Source organism: Acomys minous (genome assembly GCF_964271855.1).
Source record: "Acomys minous genome assembly, chromosome: 13".
Taxonomy (NCBI): Eukaryota; Metazoa; Chordata; class Mammalia; order Rodentia; family Muridae; genus Acomys; species Acomys minous.
The window spans coordinates 34,832,816-34,858,040 of record NC_140495.1 but is presented as its reverse complement, the minus strand read 5'-3'; the positions used below and the strand labels follow the sequence as shown (position 1 = coordinate 34,858,040).

At 38.2% G+C, this 25,225-nt stretch overlaps 1 protein-coding gene across 6 annotated transcripts in view; it reads left to right on the top strand.

Moving 5' to 3' along the window:
- The window catches only part of DOP1A (DOP1 leucine zipper like protein A), a 95,330-nt gene that overhangs the window by 8,396 nt on the left and 61,709 nt on the right, over positions 1-25,225 (top strand). For 5 of the 6 annotated variants that reach the window (XM_084753458.1, XM_084753456.1, XM_084753459.1 and 2 more), the window contains exons 2-5: positions 14,411-14,536; positions 17,511-17,701; positions 19,603-19,784; positions 24,376-24,546. In XM_084753458.1, coding sequence (XP_084609584.1) covers positions 17,564-17,701; positions 19,603-19,784; positions 24,376-24,546 — 491 coding nt within the window. In that variant the 5' untranslated portion in view covers positions 14,411-14,536; positions 17,511-17,563. The remainder of the gene's footprint in view (positions 1-14,410; positions 14,537-17,510; positions 17,702-19,602; positions 19,785-24,375; positions 24,547-25,225) is intronic. The other variant, XM_084753457.1, reaches the window with a different exon arrangement.

The window sequence follows — 25,225 nt, the reverse complement described above, 5'->3', positions numbered from 1 at the left end:
TGGTCACATTGTGTCCACAGACAGGAAGTGGAGAGTTCAGTGCTGGTGTTGAGCTGCTTTCCTCAACCTTACCTCTTTAGCACCTCACTCACTCCAGGAGGAGATGCTGTGATTCTTTCCCCTGCCCTCAGTGGAACCTTTTGTAAATTCCCACACAGATCAGGCTTGGAGGGTACCTTGCATGTGATTCCAAATCCAGCAAGCTGACAGTGAAGTTTAACTATTACCTAAATCATCTCAAGCCTTAGTGACTTAAGATACTACCAGTGACTAATCAGTGGTGTTGGGTCTGGTTGGTTGGTTGGTTTGAAAAGGATTGAGGACCTTGGTTATGAACTACCACCCTCACCTCCACTGCTAGGAATATTGCAGACATCTGAAGGTTTGGTTTCAGTTAGTAGATCCACGTATAAGGTAGTTTACTCTCGTGATGGCAGGTTTTGGTTTTATTCATCCCTAAGTGAGTCTTTATGACAGTGGTTCTCAACCTTCCTCATACTGCCACCCTTTAACACGGTTCCTCATGTTCTGGTAATCTCCAACCATTAAATTATTTCTGTTGCTACTTCATGATTGTAATTTTGCTACTTTTATGAGTTGTGATGTAAATGTCTGTTTTCCAGTGGTCTTAGATGACCCCTGTAAAAAGATCATTTGATGCCCCAGGGGGGCATGACCCACAGGTTGAGGCCTACTGCTCTACAGGGTTGCCTGGTTATCCTTTTGACAAAGACAGTATCTCCAGATACTGTGACTGAGTTCACAAGTAGCATTTAAGATATAGGTCTTATTCATTTAGATTTTTTGTTATAAGATGAAAGAGGAAGCAAATAACACATTGCTGTTACTATAACTCATTTATTCTCTCTGTCTGTCTGTCTGTCTGTCTCTCTCTCTCTCTCTCTCAGGAACACACACAGTGATCAAATCCAGAACCTTGCATATACTAAGCACCGAGCTATATCTTCACCTTCTATTTGAGGTTCTTTAGGGACATTATTTAGTCATTCTGTTTTTTTTTAATTTTTCAAACATGTCATAAGTAGGAAGAACTTAATGTAATTTAAAAAATATGTAGTGAAAACTCTTTTACCGTGTTTCATATACCTGGTTTCCATCTGTCCCCAGAAATAATCAACTTTTTCTTTGTAGAGGCATAATATACGCAAATTGATATGTACCTGCCTTTCTTATGTAAATTATAACTTTATAAGCACGTCTACAGCTTGCTTGTTTGTTTGTTTGTTTTTTAGTTTATTTTTATCTTGGAAGCATTTTTCTAAATCAGGACTTAAACTTTATTCATTCTTTTTACCACCAGAGCATGGTAAAAACACTGTGGTTCAGTGTTGATGATGTTTATTGATTATGCACTATGGCTAGGAGTGGACATGAAAGCTAAAATTATAGATGAGGCACTGCTGTCATTGGGATTGTGACCCTGTGAGCCACAAGTCAATTAAAGCAAAACAAGGTGAGCTGCATGATAGAGGGGGAATGTAAAGTACAAGTTGAGGGTAGGAGAAATGAAATGGGGATGAGACTTCTCAAACTGCATAAGATCTGAGATTTGAAAAAAAAAAAAAAGATCTGAGACTTGAAGCATGAGTAGGTGCTAACCTGATGAGGTTGGGATTTAGTGTTCTAGACAGAAGATTAAAGAACCACAGTAAGCAAAACAGTGCTACCAGCGTAAAGACCATGGAATACAGTGGAACCTCGTGATACAAATCTCAGTGTGTATAGTCAAATACTGTTTCATGAGAGTGCCAGAATCACACAGCATATAAAGGAAAACCTGTTCAACAAGTGGTGTTGGAAAACCTATATTGACAACCTGCAGGAAAATGAAAGTTGATCTACATACCCCAAAATTAACTATTAAAGACCTAAATATAAGACATGAAACTGTAAAAACTTGTCCTAGGAAAAACGCATAGGTGGAAAGCTTCACTGAGTATGGCAGCGAGTCTCAGATAACACCATCAGAAACACAGGCAATCAAAAGGCACAGCAGAGTGAGAAAGCAGCCCAGGGAGCACTAGAAAATACAAATCCAGAGTACAGGAAGAACTAATCTCAACTACACATGTCCCAACTAAAAGATGGCACAAGCATGTGAAAAGACTTTCTGCAAAGATCTCAGTGGCCAATAAACAAAAAGAAGCTCAGAGTTTCAATACGAGGGAAAACTGAAGTGTGATACTACTCTCACCCCTTAGTGGCTAATTCCAAAACAAAACACTAGCTAAGAAATGATGTCAGTGCAGCTATAGGAAAATGAGAACCTTTGTGTGCGGTGGATAAGGAACATAAAATGGTACAGCCATGCTGGGTAGTAGTGTGAGAGTTGCTGAAGGCGTTACACACCAGGGTAGAGGGAAAGCACTTGCCACACAAGCGTAAGAACTGCAACTTGCTTCTCCAGCACGCACTGAAATGCTGGGTGGGCCTGGCAGACTGGCTGCCTGCAGTTCTCTTGGAAGGTAGAAAGGAATTCCCCCAGAACAGTGTGCCCAGCCTAAATGTGCATTTACAAATAAATTGATAAAACAAACACAATATTCTATGTAATAGAATATTATTCAGCTTTGAAAAGGAAAATCTGACACATGCTGCAGTGTAAATAAATGTTCAGGCGTGGTGGCGCACGCCCTTAATCCCAGCACTCGGGAGGCAGAGGCAGGCGGATCGCTGTGAGTTCGAGGCCAGCCTGGTCTACAAAGCAAGTCCAGGATAGCCAAGGCTACACAGAGAAACCCTGTCTCGAAAAACAATAATAATAATAATAAATAAAAATAAATAAATGTTGAGGACATGATTCTAAATGAAATAGGCCTAACATACTGAAAAGACAAATGCTATATGTTTTGATTATGGTAAGTAGCTGTAATAGTCAAATTCATGTAAACAAAAACCCAAATGGTGGTTGCCAGGACTGGGGCAGGAGAGGAAGTGGAAACTGTTTAATAGATATAGGGAGTTTTAGGCTTGCAAGACAAAAGTGATAGAAGAGTCTACAACTAGCGTATACTTATTACTACTGAAATGTGCACTCAGTGAGATTGTAAATTGTAGGTTGCTTACAACTTTAAAACATGACAAGGCTTTAGAAAATAAAGCATATGTACATTCAAAATACTATAGTATAATTTAAGCCATGTTTCTAAAATTGAAATAGGTAGTAAAATAATGAGCCAAGTCAGGAGCTGACTGATAGGGTGTCATTCAGAAGCATGAAGTGTGAAGTATCATCTGATAGCAAAGCTTCAAGTGATGACAAGAAGCAGGGGCTGTAGGCTGAAAAGGTAGCAAGGTGCAGTGCGGAGGGAGGGCTTGAACAGAGGGTAGTAGCTGAGATATTGCTTGCAGGGAGAGAAGTACAAATGACAGGATTAAATATATGGGTCCCATTACTAAAAAAGGCTTGTGATGGAGACTGTGAACTTGTGTTTACGTCCCAGGAGTTAACTGTCACAATTATAACAGGAGCATTTCTTACAATCTAAGATAACTACAGTGCTGCAGGTGGATTGTCAGATTCGTCTTCCTGAACTTCCTGAGGAAGTAATGTGCTCTACTTTTTCCTTGTAAGAATAATTGGCTCTTGTAGTATATGATGGTAATGAAAACACAGGAATCTGCTGAAATGTAAATGTAAACTATTCAGGACCCATGGTTCACCCTGAAAAATAGACACATTTGTGCACATTATTAAATCTGTTCCAAAAGTAAATCTTCCTGATTAACAAAATACCTGTTTGTACAGCAAGGGAGGCCTTGGTGCTATTAACAGTTCTGCTTGCTTCTCAGAACTTGTGTAAGACTTTCCTCCACTTCAATGCCATAAGTGTATCTTCAGCAATAGACCCTTGCTGACAGATTCTATAGAGTAACCAGTAACCTTGGCAGTATCCTATGATGTCTAGGGGTCTATAGACCCCCTTTGCCAATGACTAAACAAGATAATAACGCTTTTACTCTGTGGCATAAGATGTCTAGTTTAGGTATTGTCTCCCCCATTATATGGTGATCTCATTTAAATTCCTTTGATATATGTACATATTTAAGAAACGTCCACTCCATGTGGCTTTTTACAGACCTTTAGTGGTAGTTGTCCCTTCTTACATTCCTTCTTTGACCCTGCCCTCCCATCCCCTTCTCTGTTTAATCCTCCTAGTTTCCCCTTTATCTCTTTATAACACTATATTCTATTTCCCCTTTCTCAGAAGATCCCTCCCTGCCTCTGATCCTTAATAGCCACCCAGCTCTGTGATTATTCTGATAGAAACATACTATCTAAACCTTAAAACTAACATCCACATATCAGAGAAAACATGCAATATTTATATTCTGGGGTCTGGCTTGCCTCATTCAAGATGCTTGTTTTTAAGCTCCATCTATTTACCATTTTTTAATAGCTAAGTAGAATTCTATTGTGCAAATGTACCATATTGCCATATCTATTTCTCAGTTGATGGACATCTAGGCTAGTTCTAATTTCTGACTACTAAGAATACAGCAGCAATGAACATGAATGAGCACTTATCTCTGTAGTAAAATGTAATGTCCTTTGGGTATATGCTCAAAAGTGATATATCTGGATCTTGTGGTAGAGTAAGTTTCAGGGCTGTTTGTTTGTTTTGTTGTTGATTGTTTTGTTTTTGAGCAACCTCTATACTGATTTCCATAGTGGCTGCACCAGAGTACACTCCCATCAGCAATGAATAAGTGTTCCCATTTCCCCACATCCTCTCCACCATGTGCTGTCATTTGTTTTATTGATCTTGGCCATTCTCACTGGGGTAAGATGAAATCTCAGAGTTGTGATTTGCAGTCCGCTGATGACTAAGGATGTTGAACATTTCTGTAAATGTTTCTCAATTATTTTTGTTTCATATTTAGAGAACTGTGTTTAGTTCTAAACCCAGTTCTGAAGTTGGTTTATTTGTTTTGTTGATGTTCAGGATTTTTGTTGTTGCTGCTGCTGCTTGTTTTTATTTATGTTTATGTATTATAAATACTAACCTTCTATCAGATACATAATTGGTTAAAGATTTCCCCTTCCCACCAAAAAAAGTTTGTTTTTCCCCTCACTCTTTAGATTGCTGTTTTGGTCAGATGATGTCCTCTGCTGTACAGAAGCTTTTCAGCTTCATGAAGTTCTGTTTATTAAGTGTTGGCCATAATGCCTGTGTCATAGATGTCCCATTTAGAAAGTCTTTTCCTGTGTTCAATGAGTACAAGCCTACTTACTAATTCCTCTTCTATTATCTGATCTTATGTTAAAGTCCTGAATCTATTTGGAGTTGAGTTTTGTGCAGGGTGATGGATATGGACCTATTTCATTCTTTTGCATAAGGTTTGACCAGTACCATTTGTAGAAGATGCTGTCTGAAATACATATTTTTAAAAAGCAATGTTGCATCTTAAAACTGGAACTGTTTGGGTTTCATAGTTGTAAATAATGTACATTACTACTTTGTGCAGGTGTGGTTAGTACCAAAATATATGACTAAACTAGAGTATACAATTAAACTATCAGTGTTCTTTACAGGATTTCCCAAAACCTGGGAAACTTCCTTAAAATACTTGTTTTCTAAAAATATTTTGACATCTCACAATGAACCATCTGGTGAATTGTATGTATATTTGCCAACATTTTTAAGCCTATATTTTGGGTCTTAAAAACTATTTTTTGATGTGTGTTAGTGTGCATCCTGCATCTCATTGGGAATGCACACAACCCACACATGTGCCCTGGCACACATATGAAGGGAGGATTTCACTTCACTAGAAAGTATAATTTCACTTAAGGATTATTTTCTCAGGAGACTAGTTATCTTCCCCACTACCTCCTTATTATACTCCTGGCTGCCCTGGTCCTCACTATGTAGACCAGGCTGACTTCAAACTCACAGAGATCTGCGTCCTCAGTGCACACACTACCATGCCTGGACAACCAATAGACTGTCTTTTTATGCACGCTCTCCGTAGCTCCTCTTCCACTGTGTCACTTTCTGAATTAGAATTAAAATTTTATAAAAACCACAAAACCAAACTCTTGCCTAACTTAATTTATAATCATTTTACCTTATTAGTTAGTTTACTGGAAGCACCATCAGTATTGAGCAGTGGCTTAATTAGGATTCTGTTGCTGTGATAAAACACCAAAACCAAAATCAACTTTGGGAGAAAAGGGTTTATTTCATCCTACAACTCTGGTCACATTTCCATCACTGAAGGAATTTAGGGCAGGAACTTAAGGCCTTAGAGGAGCTTAGAGGAAGTAGAGAGGCGGTGGAGGATAGCTGCTCACTGGCTTGCTCCTCACGGCTGTTCACCTGCTTTCTTATACAATTCAAGACTTCCTGCCTAGGGTGACACCACATACAGTGGGCTTGGCCCATTGATTGAAATAGGAGTATTTCAATCATTAATCAGCAAATTGCCCATAGGCTTGCTTATAGGCCAGTCTCCTGGGGGACGTCTTCTCTTTGAGGGTCCATCTTCCTCAATAACTCTAGCTTGTGTCAACCTAAAATAATAAAACTTAAGCAAGATAATCAGTGAGGTATTTGTGTTATTTGGAGTTACTTATGGTTCCTGTCCTAAACTAAACCTTTAGGAAGAATTATTTAAAAGTTAGGAAAGCAAATTTTCCTTTGCTTTTTATTTTTTGAGGTTTTTGTTTGTTTTTGTTACATAAGCATACTAGAGGAAGAAATTGCTGTGTTGCCTAACAAAGATCTATACCTAGTGTGTGGTGACGAGTGCAGGTACACTATGTACTTGTCAATGCAGAGGCCAGAGGACATCAGTAGTCACTCTTCAGGCATTATGTACCCTTTTGCTTTGTTCTGTGTTCATTCTGAGTTAGTCTTTCATTGGTCAGCATCTCTTCAAGTAGGCTAGCATACGCATTCTACCTTTACAGTGGTTAGATAATAGTCATGCCAACTATGTGCATTCTGAAGATCAGCATCAGGTCCTGGTGCTTGCAAGGCAAGTAACTTACCAACTAAACCATCTCCCTAAAAACAGACATTCATCAATATGATATACGTAAATGGTCAATAAGCATTTGAAAAATATTCCACATTACTAATAATAATCAAGAAGATGGAAATTAAAACCTCGGGATAACATCATCTCATCTGATTAGAGTAGCTATTTAAGACATGAGAAATAGGTGCTGACAAGGATGTAGAAAAATGAGGAGTGTGCTATTATTGGATGTATTGGTCATGGTTCTCTCTAGACCACTGGTTCTCAACCTTCCTGCTGCTGCAACTCTTTAATACAGTTCTTCATATTGTCATGACCCCCAACCATAAAAATACTTTCATTACTACATTAAAACTGTAATTTTGCTACTGTTATGAATCATAAATGTTTTTGGAGATAGAAGTTTGTCAAAGGGGTTGGGGCCCACAAATTGAGAACCATTGCTTTAGAACAGAATGGGTAGAATTGATCGATATTATAAAGGGTGATTTATTAAGTTGCTTACACAGTAGTGCAACAGTGGCTGTCTACATACAGGAGAGGTTGGGAAACTGGTAGCTTCTCAGTTTAAAAAAAAAAAAAAAGCTGGTGCCTCCTCAGCAGTCCCAGCCTGACCCTGATGGCCTGGAGGATTCCTGAAGAGATACTGCCCTTCAGTCCACATTAGGAAGACAAAGATGGGCTCCGATGCCAGCAAAGTCTGGTAGCAGTGTTGACAATGGGATAGGTACATTTACCATCAAGAAGTGGAAGGAAAAAGAAGGCCAGTAGCATTGCTTTTTCCTTGAACCTCATTACATCTGGACTGCCATTAGATGGTGCCCCGACTTTGGTAGATCTTCTCCCCATAGTTAATCCTTCCTGGGAGTGCCCTCATGATTCAGTGCAGAGCCATGCCTTTTAGTTGATATCAAATCCAAGGAAGTTGGCAAGATTAATCATCCCAATGGAAATGTAACCTGATATAAGCATTATAAAAACAGTACTGAGATCCCTGAGGAAGCTAAAAGTACATCCGTCATTCGATCTAGTAACCCCACTTCTGGGACTATGTCCAAGAAAAGGAAATCATTATGTTGAAGAAGTTCTTGCGCTTGAATGTTTATTGAGGCATTATTCACACTAGCTAGATATAGAATCAACCTAGGTGTTCATCAACTGAAGAATAAAGAAAATGAACATTATTTAACCCTCCAAATGAAGTTCCTTCATTTGCTCCAAACACACAAACCTGAAGGATAGTACATCAATTAGAATAAATCAGGCACAGAAAGACAAAGTAGTACATTCTTGGTTATATGTGGAAGTGAAATATTAATTTCATAGAAGGCAAGAAAAGCATAGTGGTAAGAGGAGGAATGGCTGGAAGGTATAGGGATACATGCGGATAGGAGTTCTATATCATAGTAGTTGAATCAGTTGAGAATAATTACTCTCATATTTCAAAATAGCTAGTAGAGAAGGTTTTGAATGCTCCCAGCACAAAGAAGTAATAAATGTCTGAGGGTGATTTAAAAACTGCAATTGGTGAGAGCATTTTATATGTTGCATACATATTAAATTACATTATGTAAATATGTATATATGCACTGTTTACAAATAAAAGTATATTAAAGTACAGTAAGATTTTAATGTTTTGTCTAACTATATTTTTATCTAATTAATTTCAATATGTTTGACCTCTAGAAGTATCATACATTATTTTCTTAATCCATTTTTACATAATTGTGCCCAATAAAGATCATTATAGTAAATTTTTAAGTAACTAGGTAAGCCACACTTTCTTGGGTGTTCCTAAAGGAGTCTTTGAGGGTTTTTTAGAGCACAAATATAGTGTGTATTTGAAGGGAATGGTCTAGCTCAGCTAAGTGATGAAGTGGAATGTGGTGGTTGTTCTGCTTTTTTGTTTGTTTATTTGTTTTGTTGTTGTTGTTTTAACAGAACTTTTACCCAAGAGAAAAAACCAAAAAGATTTGTGGTGTGTTGGCTTCAGAGGAGCATTTACGCTAACTATTTGAAGGCCTGCAACTGGCCACTTACAGAACTGCGCATACAGAAATGAGCCAGTCAGAAACGTTCCCAGTCTCTTTCAAGAGCTGATAAACAGGACAAGCAAACAACAATTCAGATTATAAGAAGTATTAGCAAAGGAATAATGTGATGCTTTAGGTAGAATGAAGAGTGTGAGATTGGGCAGGGGACTTATACTAATCAGAAAGATTTTTCTGATGTTTTGCTGTAAATGGAGGAGCAAGGGTAAAATATTTTCACATAAAGAATTGGCCTAACTTCTAAAGAAGTAGCAGAAGCAAAATGTCTATAGTATAAAATAGGATATTTCGGTGTACATAGGATATCATTTTTATGCCAGAAAAAAAACCATTGGCAAATTTTCAGCAAAGAAATGTATGCTTTTAAGTGACTCCTGGCTTCTCTGTGGAAGATAGTCATAGAGACTGAGGAAGAGGAGAGTGGTAGCTATACACTGAGGATGTGTCAGTCATCAGAGCTGTTTAAAGCTCTGGGACTAAAAGCAATAAGCTGAGGGAATGAGGGAGGGTTGTAGAGTGAGCTTTGAACTACTTCCACAGTTAAGAGTAAGTCAAAGACAGGAGCCAACATAGAAACGAGTGGCCAGGACATAGGAACACACCGTGAGCAAAGTCCAGGAAGCCAAAACAAAGCGTGGCATTATTACTGAGAGTACAACAAGTTGCTAGAAAGGTGGCTCTAGACTTGCTGACGTTGATGTGGGTTGTTTCCTGGGAGATCTGTGCTATGTATGAGACATTTTGAGCTGACAAAGTTGTAAATAGAGGATGAGGGGAAAAACCGTTCATAAACTTTTACTCTGAGAGAGAACAGAAAAACTGACTGCCAGCCAGAGAACCTGTGGAAGTCCAGGGAAGGTGAAGAATTTTGACTTGACACTCAGAGCTATATAGAAAATAGTTCTGTATAGGAAAAGTTGGTATTAAAGGAGAGTGAAATTAGGACTCTGAGCATAGAAAGGGGAAAGAAATCCACAGCAAAGAGGAGGCGCGTCAGTGGAAAGGCCTTTTGTTCTGAAGCGAGAAAGCAGGAAATACAGATACAGGGCACACTTGGTGTAGGTTTACTGGAAGGAAACTGAAAGCACTCCTCATTTGCCTCCTCCTCTTTTTTTAATTAATTACATCTTGATTTGATTTCATTATTCATTTTTGATATATGGTCTTGCCCCTTGCCCAGACCTCTAGATTCCAGCTGTCCTCTGCCTCAGCCTCCTGACTAGCTGGCTCTACAAGCCTCTGCTACCATACTCCTCTCTCTTAGTTATTTGAGGTAGATCTTTGGTAATGAAGGGCAGAAAATATTGGAGAAGGAGGCTGTCCAGGTGAGACCTGATAGGCTGTGGTCGTATGGTGGGGAGGAGGCCCCCTTCTGTCACAGGTCTAGGGGAGGGGAATAGGGTAAAAGAGGGAGGGAGGGGGAACAGGAAGATACAAGTGAGGGATAACAATCGGGATGTAATCAGAATAAATTATTTAAAAAATAAAAATAAAAATAATGAAAAAAAAAGAATTTTAGGAACAGAAGATATGAAATAGTTGTTCCAACACAGTCAATTTACTAAGGAAAATCACTGAACTAGGGCAGTAATACAGCCAGCCAACTAGCTTAGATTATTTTTCTCCTGCATTATTCAGGTTCCAGTGTTTAAGAAAAGCAAGTGAGCAGAAGTAGAGTTGAAATTTTTCTTGGTAGAAGTTAAGGAGGCTCTTCTCTTGTGAATTCTGAGGAGGATACTTGAGAAGGAAAAGGCCCACGAGAGTGAAGAACAGTGGTTTAGCCAAACTGGTTGAGTTTACATTTCCGACTGTGCTATGTCCTGACCTTTATTTTTATGCTTCTGTTTTCTGCTAATGGGAATACTAATAGCACTGGTGTCAAGATGAAATGAGATAATACAAACTGAAGACAGAAAGCACATAAACATCAGTAGCTAGCAGTTAGTAAATGAACTGTAAGGAATCTTGGCTGCGGCTACTTCTGCTGCACGTGGAAAGGTCCTGACTTTGTAAGACTATTAGGATTGGAACACGGGAAGCCATGCAGAGGAAAGGCTGACGATACCGTGATCACTCTCTGGAGCTTGAGATTACATTAAGTGTATGAGTTGTTCAGTCTTACTAAGGATATGGCAAAGCCTGTATTTGGGAATTCCTGTATGTTTGGGTTTCTATCATTTAAAAAAATTTTTTTTAATCTTCAAATTTTTTTCTTCTATTCTAAGTCTCTTGAATGACTAGTTTTATGAGTTTATTAACTGACTAATTAGTTAATTATTTACTGTCAATTCAGTGTTGAAACTCAGAACTTTTAACCAACATGAAATAGATATACTAATTGTCACATTAAGTTGCCAGATGATAGCAATTACTGAATGATAAATTCTGATGGTTAATCAAAAACATTTGGTAAGAACACTTAATTAATATATAGCTTTGCTTTTCCTTTCATGGGCAAGCAGATGAACATCTCCCATTGGTTGATATTTGTTAGAATTCATTTATATATTTGCACTATGATAAAACAGCCCTCAGAGAAAGGAGTAATTGGGCTGCAGAGATAGCTAAGTGATCAAGAGTGTGCTGCTCCTGTAGATAGAGGGCCTCAGTTTGGTTACTAGCAACACATCAGGTGGCTCACAACCTGCTGTATCTGCAGCTCCAAGGATCTGACACCCACCTCTGCCCTCCAAGAGTACCACATGTATATGCTATGTATACACAGATATACATACACATGGTAAATAACAAAGCTTTAAAAGAAGTGAGTAATTAGAGGATGTTTCTCCTCAGACTTCCCATTTCGTTTTTGGCATAGGAGAGTGCAGCCAGCACTAAACCATCTTCATATAAGATTTCATGTTAAGATTTCTACTTACTTTATATAACCATTTAAATGAAACTTAGAAGTGCAGGTGCTCGGATGCAGTATTTAGTACCTGAAATTTTCTCTTTTTATACCATAAGATAGAAAATAAATGTGTAGTACCTATCTTCACAGGGCCTCATACAGCCAGAGAAATCTTTGGGGTTTTGTTGTTGTTGTTGTTGTTTGTTTGTTTTTACAAACAATTATGTTACCTCATTTTTCTTTTTCTTTTATTGAAGGAAAAATAATACCATACTAATCACGCTTAATGGCAATTCTAGTGCAATTTGAGTTGTCAGTCTGAAAGAACTAATTTGTCAAATGGTGCTATAGATCAAATAAAAAAAAACTACTGCTAATGATTTCTGAAAGATTTCAAATGTCATTATGATTTCCTTGTTTCACTTAAGATAAAACAAATCAGAATCTTTTATTGCAAGTTGCTAGGGCCTGGTGCTATAATGCTGTGCACCGAGCAATTTATAGAGTAAAGATTTGTTCTGGGAGGTCCAGAGTTAAGGCATCAAGTCTAGTGAGGTTTTTCTTGCTGGTGGGGACTCATAGCAGAGTCCTGAGGCTGTACCTCACATGGGATGAGGAGCTCATATACAGCAGCCAAACTGGTTTGTATAACAGACCTGTCTTGGGATAAACCAGTATACCTAGGAATAGTTTTACTCATTAATAATGGATTTATCCATTGATGAAGACACAGCCACCAGTGACCTAATGACCAGTGGTCACACCTCTTAATACTTCATATTGGGAATTGAATTTCAACATGAGTTTGATGGCACCATAGTACCAAGTTAAATGAAGTAATGAGTTTCATAGGAAGATTTGGGTTTTTTTTTTTTATTTAAACAAAAGTCATTTGTCGGAGAGATAGAAGTGGTCATATGGTGGTCAGTTTAAGCCACGTGGAAATGTTCTGTATCTTAGCTGTGGTGACGATCTTGTCTATGGTCTTACTTCTAAGTCTGGTTGTATCCATTACTCAGATCATCAATAGATATAGTAAATGCAGTCATTTTCTATTATCTCCAAGGGAGCAATTCTCAGAGCCTAAGTCCCACTCATACCAAACCTGCAATGACTGACTAACTCCTTTTAATGATTGTGCTATATTTACAAATAGCCTAAATATATACTCCTAAACAAGTTTTAATCATTTCATAGTACTTAAAATCATTAATGTAAATACTGTTAGAATAATTCTTACACTATATCAGTTATGAGAAAGTTAATAATAAAATGAAAAAAGGTCCATAGAGGTCTGATGGTATAACTTGGTGGTAGAGTGCATGTTAGTGGGAAAGAGACTCTGGGTACAGTTCCCAGGATATCCCACCTCCTGCCAAAAGAAAAGAGGGAGAGAAAGAAAAGAAAGAACTACAAATGTATTTTTTCTTTCCTGGATGCTTCCATCAGGTCATTGCTTGGATCCATTGATGTGAAATTCTAGCTTGAGTAATAAAGTCATGAACAAGCACATTTTAAGAAGAGCTACATTTTAATTTGTGTTCATAAAACCATTCTTGATAAGAGAGTGAGTTATTTACTTTATTGCCAGCAATTCACAGCTGCAACCAGTGCTTAATTACAATGTATTCGCCTATACTTAGCATATTTCCTAGTATTGCCTTGATTTCATAGGGAGTGAAGCAGTAACTGAATTGCTTTGATCACTTTCTGTCACAAGCATTCTTTTTTTTTTCTCCTTTATTAATTTATTCTTGTTACATCTCAATGGTTATCCCATCCCTTGTATCCTCCCATTCTTCCCTCCCTCCCATTTTCCCCTTATTCCCCTCCCCTATGATAGCTTAAATACATTGCTTACTTCGGTTTGACAAGCGTTGAACTAGGTCTTATCTCTTTATAGATGAGGAAATGCAGACTTGAGAAAACTAAGTGCTTGGTTCAAGTCATTCATCTGATAAGGAAGCTTACATTTTGTCCTCAGGATATCATCACTAATAGCATGTTCTGAGGCACTATTTTTCTTACATTTTTATGCTCTGGATTTCTATAAAATACAATTTTATTAAATATTTTTTAGGTTGTTTGTAGTTCTTTGACAGGGTCTTGCTCACTGGGTATCCTTGGCTGGCCTTGAACTCACAGAGATCCAACTGCTAGGATTAAAGGCATTTCTACCATGGCTGGCTCTTGTATTAAATATTATTTGGTGTTTTGTTTTGTTTTGTTTCTGTGTGTCAAAACCTTTCTTGGGAGGAAGCGTGTCATAGGTTTTCTTGTCACATTATGCCAAGTAGTCAAGATCAGTGAGCCCTAAGGATTTATCTGTCTCCATACTCTCAGTGCCAGAATTACAAGCACATCCCACCATACCAGGCTTTTTAAATTTTAAAATTACGGATTGGTGTGTGAGTGGTATGTGGGTTTGTATGGGTACATGAAGGTCAGGTGACAGTGTTATTTCTTCCTCAATTGTTTCTTTACTTACTTTTTGAGACAGGCTCTCTCATTGAACCTGGAGCTATATTGGCTGACCAAGGAACCTACAGGGTCTGCGTGTAACCACCCTTACACAGCACTGAAGTCACAGGCACATTCCACCCAAGTCCTGAGGCTGCAAACTCAGGTTTGTAATTGCATAGCAAGCACTTATTCCTTAGCCATCTCTGCAGCTCATTGCCTGGCTTTTGACATGGGTTCTAGGAATCTCCTGTCCTCAGTCTTGCAAGGCAATCACTTTACCAACTGAGCTATCTCCCCAGCCCCTGGATTTATTTTTTAACCTGATTCAATCTTACAGCAAACATGGTAGTTAAAAGCTCTACAAATTTAGCTGGTCATTAATGATTGGCTTTTTTATGACACATAAAAGTTTTATGAAAAACATATCTATTAAGGTACTATTGTTTAAAATTATATTATCCCTCTGCTTATTGATAAATGATCCCTATTTTCATGAGTAGGAATTACTACTAAATTGTTTCTACATACACTGAACATTGATAGTCTATCTTCCAAATGAATATCTTCTATCTTAAGCTGGAACTCTTGCCAAGGAAAGAAATTGTCTCTATCAACAAAACTTATGCACATGCTTTATTTACTCCCCTTACTGCTAATACAGCACAGTTAGATTCACTTATTAGAGTCTATTAGAGTACATGCATGTGCCCTTAAAAAGCTTATACTTTCCCATTCTGTTCACTCAAACAAAACTTGAAATGTTATATTGATCCCATGAATATCCTTATCATTTATAGAGGTTTTATTCTCCAAAGTTATAGTTTCATTTTCATGTGCCATGCTTCTCATTTTTTTCATATGAAACACATTATTTTGTGTATGCTTATGGTTGTTGTTTTTAACTGTGAGATGGAACATTCCTATAATCTCAGCTGCTTGGGGAAAATGAGGTAGAAGGGTCACAAGTCTGAAGCTAGTCTAGACAATGTAGCAAGGCCCTGTCTCTGTAAAATTTAAAAAGGGCTGGGGCTGCATCTCGGTGTTAGAATGTTATAGGGGAAGCTCCAGGATAGAAACTGTAGGTTTGCAACAAAACAGCTTCCATAGCATTTCACTTATTTCTATTTTTAACTAGTAAGCCACTTTGGCATGAATCTCAATGAGTCTCAGTATTACAGTTTGTGTTGTGCATCTGCATACTTCCTTTGTAGCTGTGTCCGCTCACATATTTTGCCCATTTGAAGGTTTATTTTCTTTTATTGAAGGGGAGCTTTTATATACCAGTTCAAGTACTTGATCAGACATATAGAAAATAGATGTTCTCCCACTCTTCAGTTCTCTTTTCACTTTTTGATGGTCTCTCTTGCAGCACAATATTTTAAGTATTGATTCAGTAGGATCTTATTTCTTAGAATGCTTTATGTCAAGAAAATTTACTCCTATATTTTCTTCTAAGAGCTTTATAATTCTGCATGTCACATTTAAATCTATGATCTTTTAAACTTAATTTTTCTTTTTAAAAAATTTTTAATTAATTTATTCAGATTACATCTCCATTGTTATCTCCTCACTTGTCTCCTCCCATTCCTTCCTCCCTCCCTCCCTCCCTCTTTCATCCTATTCCCCTCCTGTAGGTCTGTGACAAAAGGAGACCTTCCCCATCATATGGTCACAGCCTATGGAGTCTCATCCCAGTAGCCTGCTTATCCTTTCTCTGAGTGCCACCAGGCCTCCCTGCCAAAGGGAAGTGGTTAAATATGAGGCACCAGAGTTCATGTCAGTGAGTCCCTGCTCTCCACACAACTGTGGTGAATGTCCTGTCCATTGGCTAGATCTGAAGTTAATTTTTCTACAAGTTTAAAAAAGGAGTCAAATTCAGTTTTATAAGTGTGTGTCTGTTATCTTTGAAAGAAGATTATTGGAAAAATTATTCTTACTCCATCAAACTGTTTTGGTAGCCCCTAAGGCCTATTCTTTTTTATTATTTCATTTGTTTGTTTGTTTGTTGTGTAGCTTTGGCTGTCTTGGACTTGCTTTGTAGACCAGGCTGGCTTCAAGTTCACAGCGATCTGCCTGCCTCTGCCTCCTGAGTGCTGGGATTACAGGTGCCACCACCACACCCGGCTCACCTAAGGCAGCTGGTATAGAATGAGGCAGACAGAGATTAAAGTAAAAGTGAAAAAAGGGGAAGATACCTCACTCTTACCACAATTAAATTCTTGTTATTAATTATCTATTGTGATAGGACAACCCTCCAACCAGTGGTTTATGGAGAAAAATTTGTTACCTGACTGGATGAATTTGAGAGACTTAGCTATATGTGTTGCTGATTTTGGAATTTCTTACAGTAGAGTGACATCTAAGTGTCAGTGGGTGTCCACTGAAATCCAGACTTAGCTGATGATAGAGGATTTAAAATGACTCCTTCTGTGGCTGTGACACAAAGCCTCAGTTCTTCACGATAGGTTCAACTTCAGAGCTTCTTGAGGTGTCTTCATCATATGGTAGCTGGCTTGAACTGGAAATAAGTTATCTAAAAGCCTTTAGAAGCTGAAGTGCTATTGATTCTGCCATTGTCTCTTCTGCCTTACTGTTACCACTAAATGTAAGTCTAAACCAAAGGACTGGAGGACTGGGCATACTCTTAAAAAGGAATATCATAGCATTTGTGGCTGCATTATACCCTAAATCAGTTTTGATTCAAACCAGCTGATGGTCCCTCATACTAGATGACCATTATTAGTTAATACAGTGGATCTTTAAAATAAATTATTCTTTCTCCTTTGGTGTTTCTTTTTTTTTTTTTTTCCTTCTCCTATATCCTTGATGTAACCTTGATTCTAACTATTTTTACTAGATTTTGCTATCAAAATAGAAGAGAATATATATCTGAAATGTTCCATTAACAAATGTGGCAGAAATAACATGAAATAATCAGAACTTTTCATATGCCTAAATAAATTTAAATGCCACTTTTTCAGTTTGACTATTAATATTACCCCTGTACACTAGCTGACTAGAATTCTGAGTGCTTCATTTAAAGAGACTGTGAAATTAATCATTTGTTTTGTAATGAGACTTTATGAACACACTTGATGCTTTACTTTGTAACCTTGGTTCCTCTGGTATCTCTGCAGGGAATGATTTTGCATGACTTTGCAGCTGGTCTCTAGTGTGACACGGTGGGAGGATGAACACAGAAGAGCTGGAGTTACTGAGTGACTCCAAATACAGAAACTATGTAGCTGCAATTGACAAAGCACTGAAGAATTTTGAATACTCCAGTGAGTGGGCAGATTTGATATCAGCGCTTGGAAAACTCAACAAGGTATGCTTTTCTTATACATTTAGTAAAAGGATTAAAAACCAGAAATCTGTTTACACCTGTTTATGCAAGATTTAGCTAAATCATGAAGTAAAGACTATAAATGTAACTGAACCCCAGCTTTCATAAATGGCATTTTACTTTATGAGTTTATGCCTATGTGGTCGGGTGTATTACTAACACTTTAACAGTTCTTATTCAAAGAAACAGTACTACTTAAAAGATACAATTATTAGCCAGGTGTGGTGGCGCACACCTGCCTGTAATCCTAGCACTCAGGAGGTAAAAGCAAGCTATCGCTGTGAGTTGGAGGCCAGCTTGCTCTACAAAGCGAGTCCAGGACAGCCAAGGTTACACAGAGAAACCTTGTCTCAAAAAAAGGTGGGGGGTGGTATATCATCATCATCGTTATTATTATTGGTACCTGTAAAATTAGAAAACTGAGAACCATATATGTTACTGTGAGGGTAAGTTTTAGTAATTGAGCATCAGATAAAGTTCTGGAGTTCCTGGCTCCAAAATGAAAAGCAGTAAATGGAAAGTAATGGCTGTAGGACCCTTTGCTAATGCTGTAAGTGCAGCAACAAGGAAACATTTTGTGCCTATGCAAGCCTAGTTACAAGTCAGTATTTTTCACAAAGGCAGTTTAAATATAGGCCCTAGGCCTCGGAACTTGACTTGGAATGAGCCTTCTTCTGTGCGTAGGTCTGTTTTTAGCCAAGTTCATAGAGAAAAGCCACTGATCAACTCTTGGCTTCCTGTTTTGACCAATTTTGTTTTAATTTCAGTCAAACTTTTCTTCCTTCACACAGAGTTTTGGCATGAATTTTGTTCCTAGTGATTGGGAATGCTATTGAAAAAGTCTGGGTGGAAAAGAATAGTTTTATAATAACCTTAAACTTCAAACAGCTTCACATGCAGTTATTAGGAAAAAAAAATCTTAAAATATATAGCAAGGACAATAGAGTGCCTGATAGTATAAGAAAAAAGCTTTCATTTCCACTGTGCTACGTGTTTACCTTAACATGGGATACACAAGTGTTGCTTGCACATTTTCTTCCAGCATTTACTGTGTGAGTTTTGAAAAACTTCATCTCTTTATCATATCTGTAAATTGCTCTGTAGTATGACTTTGCCTTCAGGAAGTTGGGCTTTTGTCTTGCTGAAAGACTCTAAGAGTCCCATTTAGAATGCCACTTGGGAACTATTTTCAAATGCACTTCTTTGAATTATAGACATGAGTTAGACTAACTAAGAGCATAATCAGCTTCTTATACATTAATCAGTATTCATGAAAACACTTCACTGTATCCAAATAACAAAACATAAGATACTAAGCTTATAAATGAAAGTAATATAAAATATGGTGGGACAACCCGAGGATTTTTATAAGCATGCATGTGTGTGCACATGCAGACACACACAGAGACGTGAGCGTGCGTGTGTGTGTGTGAGTGTGTGAGTGTGTGAGTGTGTGTGTGTGTGTGTGTGTGTGTGAGTGTGTGTGTGTGTGTGTGCTGTATTATAAATTTAATGACTGGCAACTCTAGTGCTGACTTTTCTACTGTATTTCCTTTGACTGACTGTCAGTTTCTCACTCCATAAACTGCACCCCCAGAGGGGGCAACCATGATATTCTGTCTCATGACAGATAGTAAAGATTTGCAAAAATCTATGCCTTTACTCTCCGCACATTTTGGGCAAACTATTCTTTTATTTAAAAATATATTTTTTGTTACCACATAATGGGTTTATTTTTAACAACATGCTACTTTTTAATTTCTTTTATTTTAATTTCAAATATGTACTGATATTGTTTCAAAAGCTTTCTGTGATAGTTTTATAAGAAAATAGCAATAAAATGAGACATTTTTCTCAGTTGCACTAAAATTATTTTCTTCAAGGTTTTACAAAATAATGCCAAGTACCAGGTAGTACCCAAAAAACTGACCATAGGCAAACGCCTAGCTCAATGTCTGCATCCAGCACTACCAGGTGGAGTTCATCGGAAGGCACTTGAAACATACGAAATCATCTTCAAAATCATCGGACCTAAGCGGCTTGCCAAAGATCTTTTTTTATATAGGTAAGAATAATTGTATTACCAATGTACAATATAAAAATATATTTCTAGCTAGATATGGTGGTACATGTCTTTAGTCTCAACACTCGGGAGGCAGAGGCAGACAGATCTCTATGAGTTCAAGGCCAGCCTGACCTACATAGCAAGTTCTAGACCAACCAAGGCTGTATAATAAGACACTGTCTCCAAATGCATATTTGTATATATGCCTAAACTATTTAACCTTTCTACAGTAAAATTAAAAATTTGAAAAATTGTTTCTTAAATATATGTTAAGTCTTTAAGTGATTTAGAAAAAAAGTAAAACATTTTTCAAGTTGTGTTTTATTCTTAGATGTCATTCATAAAAGTTGTCATTCAAAATCGTTGGCACTGATCAGGCAATCTACCCGTTTAAGGTTGACACTAGGCCCCAGGAAATAAAACGCCTTGGTTTTCAGTAGCTTCAATGTCATTAGTAACTCTTTGACCATCTTTTCCTTTGTCTTTTATGAAATGGCATTTTCTTTCATCTTTTTCCTTGTCTTTTACCACCCTTTCCTCTTCCACCCTAACTCAATATCTGCCATTTCTTAGGGTTCCCTTGGTTCTGGTCCTTCTGTGTTCTTATTTTATATTTTCTTGTTGAGCAAGCATATCCACACCCCTACTTATCTTCTTTGTCTTACCATGCCTGTTTAAAGTGTGTAATGTGGTGACATGAGGTACATACCCTGATGAAGCAGATTCATATATCCCTCATCACACAGTTCTCTGGACCTTTCCTGCTGCTTTGTGTCTTTTGATTTGCATCTCCCTATTTCCTCCCTCGCCTGATAACCATTGTTTCTTTATTATATATAGACTCCAAATTGATGACTCAAGTGCTGGCCTGAGCTTTAAATTCATGATTTAGTCATCCCATATATGTGTAGTGGTTAATTTATTTTGGGGTTGCTTTTCTTGTCACCCACTCTAGCTTCTTAATAAGTGACACAGAGACTTACTAGATTTATTAAGAAGCTTTAGGCTCAATAACTGGGCAGATATTCTTTTATTCTAACCCTCTAAGCTTCTAAGCTAGTCTGGCTACTTCCCAGCCACATGTCCCAAGTTATTTGCCATATATTCTATCTGGGCTGTTTCTGGTCCATCAGGTCAGTTCCTCATGGCAGCGTCCTCTCTCTATCCCTTCTTCCTTTCTCTTCTCGCACTTCCTGGTCCCTCCCTGAGATCCCAAGCACAGGAATAGAAGCTCCACCACCTTTTGTCTGCCCAGCAACAGCCTGTCCAGCTTTTTCATTTAACCAATCAGAGATCATTAGGGAACAACGTTTATGCAACACTGATCAGAATATGTGACAATGCACTCATCTGTACTGTAGCCAGATCTTGGGGCCCAGAATTCAGCATTCATATATATAGACTAGCAGACCAACCCCCAACATATTTGTATATCTTTAAAAGCCACTAAAACTCTACCTGTTTAAAAATAAACCTACATTATACTAAAGGTCTGTAAATGCTGCCACCATCAATCCCTTTGCACAAGAGTGAAATGTGAATTGCACATCTTGTTACCCTGTCCATATTCTCCTCCCTCCAGTGCTGTCCCTGGAAGTTCTGTCTCACAGTGGTCAAGAGTAGGGATGTTGCCAGGTGTGGTGGCGCACGCCTGTAATCCCAGCACTCGGGAGGCAGAGGCAGGCGGATCACTGTAAATTTGAGGGCAGCCTGGTCTACAAAGGGGGTCCAGGACAGCCAAGGCTACGCAGAGAAACCCTGTCTCAAAAAACAGACTAAACACACACACACACACACACACACACACACACACACACACACACACACACACAAAACACAAAACAAACAAAAACAAAAGAGTAGGGATGTCAAATAAATCATGTGTTCTTGGACCACTTTTTTAAAGGCTTTGTGCCCTCATCTACAAAGATGGAAATGATACTACTAGTCTCACAAGGTTGTTAATGTACAGAAAGTACAACAGTGTGCCCAGTAACCTACATATTATCCTGATGTGTTTCCAGTGCGTCTGTCTACCTCACTGACAGCTGCCAGTCCAAGTGAGCATCATCTTTACTGTGGGCTTTGTCACTGCCCTAATTACTGATGCAGCCTCTGTTCTTAGCTCCTTATACTCTGATTATTTTAAGACATGTTAAACAAATGATGTTGTGTATGGCTTCTAAGATTTCATGTACTGGCTTGAAAAAAATTTCAAACTAAGATTATCCAACTCACACTATAGATCATCTGTATGATTGCCAACTGTGTAAGGATGCTTTTACATTGGCAAGCAAACGAGCTCTTCAGTGAACTTCAGTTGGACTCCTCTAGTCCAGCTCGGTTCTTATTCCTTTTCTACAGATACTATTTGATCTCTCAGGGTGATGACCCAGTAAGACTGCTTCTAAAGCTAACACCACAAACAAGCCCAGGCCTCCATAACTTGTAACCTACAGTCTACACCTTGTGGTCTATACAGCTCCCTCTTTAGGCTCAATTACTTTGTTAGAGTAACTCAGAGAAATCAGAGAAACATATTCACTGGCTATCATAAAAGATATTTTAAGGGACACAGATACACAAGTGATGGTCCTGAGAACAGGAGCTTTCCTTCCTGAGTCACAGCTGGGGCACACCATCTCTGGAGGTGCGGGTGAGCTCCTGATTACCTTCCCACATGCCTCCACATGTTCCCTGTCGAGAAACTCTGAACCCCCTGACCTTTGAGGGGTTAGTGGATCCTTTATTGCATAGGTAAAATTAAAGCATGAACAACCATATAGAAACTAATTAGACAAAAAAAAAAAAGTGTGCTCTAGTGCTAAACAGTGACACGCTGTGCAGGGAAGCCAGGATGGCTTGTCTTCCTTCTCTTAGCACCTCTGTGTAACATTACTTCCTAGTAGCTTCCTTTTTTTTTTTTTTTTAAATGAAAATCTTCTGATCTACTGCCAATTAAGGTAGATGAGAAAATTCCTTTACAACTACACCCAAGTCAAAATGGCAGGGAAAGATTAATTTCCACAGTCTACCTCTAGAAAGAGAAAGTCTGGTTTTTATGAACTGGCTTTGTGATTAAAAAAAAAAGAGAAACTGATTTCTGAATCCTAAACAACCATAGCAAAAACAAAAGACTGCCCTTCATCTTTGTTGCTTTAGATCAGGAATGGAAAGCCAAATGCTGTTTTGGTCTTGGGGTTTTTGTTTTTGTTTTTTCTAGTACATTGGGTTAGAAGCAAAGATGTCAGAAGAGAGCAAAGAAAGACAGAAATTAAGGAGATAAGAGTTATCAGTGAGGCTAGCTCATGGGAAAGGCAGGATACGACCATAGGCACACAAAAGGCAGTTTCACAAGGACATAGTATGACTACATCTTCAGGTCACACTGTTCCTAAAATTTCGTGCAAAAAAACTAGCCAGTTGAACATGATTTCTACTTCCTATATAAAGGCCGGAGTGGGTGAGAGTCTTCATCTTTAAAGCACTGCCTGAGTGTAGAACATAGCACGAGGAACTGAAAGACAGAAACACTGGTGGTTGTGATCTGTTCCCATACTCACAGAGAGTTCAAAGCTAGTAATAAATATTCTAATAAGTACTATTTACTACTTTAGGGAAATCAGATAGGGGTCTAATCCTAGTCTAATTAGCAGGTAAGTTTCATCAAGGATCAACTGAGAGCTGAATGTTTTGGAATCCTGCAGTGAACCGTGGGGTATTAGTAAGAGAGTGGGGATTGTGTCTTTGTGAAGAGGACAGGTAAAGACCTGGCAGCTACAGAGGTCATAGAAGGTTCTCAAAGGAACAGAATGGCTGAGTTGGGAATGCACATGGGTTGTGCAGTGTATGCAGTAGCTGAATACTGTTCAAAATCATGTTGGCAACAGGAAATCTATGAAAGGTTTTTATTGAAAGTAATAACTTCAGGCCAGATTTGAATTCTACCTGTTATGACGAGGTTTTGAAAATATGGCAGTCTCTGCAAAGTAATTACCTAGATAAGATAGGAAGAATTTACTCAGAAATTATCTAGAAGGGAAACCTGAAGAGAGAACATGGCCAGTGGTTGGTGGTTGGAGAAGGTATTTTTGTTTTATTTTGCTTTGTTTGAGGCAGGGTCTCCCTACATAGCCCTAGCTGTCATGGAACTCAATATATAGACCAGGCTAGCCTGGAGCTCTCAGAAATCCGTTTCCTCTGCCTCCTGAGTCCTGGGATTAAAGGCATACACCACCACACATGAGTCTTGAAGGAGACACTTTTACAGTAGGGCAAAACATCATTCCTAGATATATAGCTTTTGGGCAGCTAATAAAGATGCCATATTTTTAAAGGGTAGTTATGGAGGAGAAAGATCAGCCTTCTGAAAAGATGAGAATTCTTGTTTGGAATTGTAGAATATAAGGAAGATTTTAGGGCTCGTGTATATAAAACTCAAGTGAAAGAACCAGTTTAGTTTAATGGATGTAGAAATCATTAATAGATATTATTTTACTCATTTGCTGTAACCTGTTTCATAAAAAATAAAATATATGATATCATTGCATATGAATTAATGTGCTGTTTTACATCTTTCATTTTTTAACAGCTCTGGGTTGTTTCCTCTTCTTGCCAATGCTGCTATGTCTGTGAAACCAACACTGCTCAGTTTATATGAGATATATTACCTGCCTTTGGGGAAAACTCTGAAACCTGGTCTCCAGGGATTGCTGACTGGTATTCTTCCTGGCTTAGAAGAAGGATCAGAGTATTATGAGAGGTAAATGATATTTGGTCCACCTTGGTACTACAAATCATGAATTAGTCAGTAACCATTTTTAACTGTGTTTTAGCATAACAAAACTATTCTAGATGCATCAACATAACACATTAAGACTAGAGAGATGGCTCAACAGTTAAGAGCACTGGCTTCTCTTACAAAAAAAACTAGGTTGGATTCCTAGCACTGAAGTAACAGCTCACAACTGTCTATAACTCCAGTTCCACGGACTCCGATGCTGTCTTCTGCCCTACCTGGGTACCACACATTTCTGTAGTAGGCATACATCCATGCAGACAGCATTTATATACACATTAAAAAATATAAATTAAGAAAAAAATATTGGGGCTAGAAGGATAGCTTAGGGATTAAGAACACTTGCTGCTCTTCCAGAGGACCTGAGTTTGAATCCCAGCATCAAGTTGGAGGTTCACAGCTGTCTGAAACTCTAGTTTCAGGGGATTTGGCATTCTTTTCTGTCTTCTGTAGGCACCAGGCAAGCATATGGTACATAGATATACATGCAGATAAAACAGGTATACATACAAGATTTCAGTAGCAATAAAAAACTGTTGTGAAGTATCTTGTTTGATCTTAGGAACACTTTTTAGTGTTTTCCAATTGTGTTGGTTCTTCATCTGTAAATGAAGCATAATTCTTCGTGTTACTGTAGTGATAA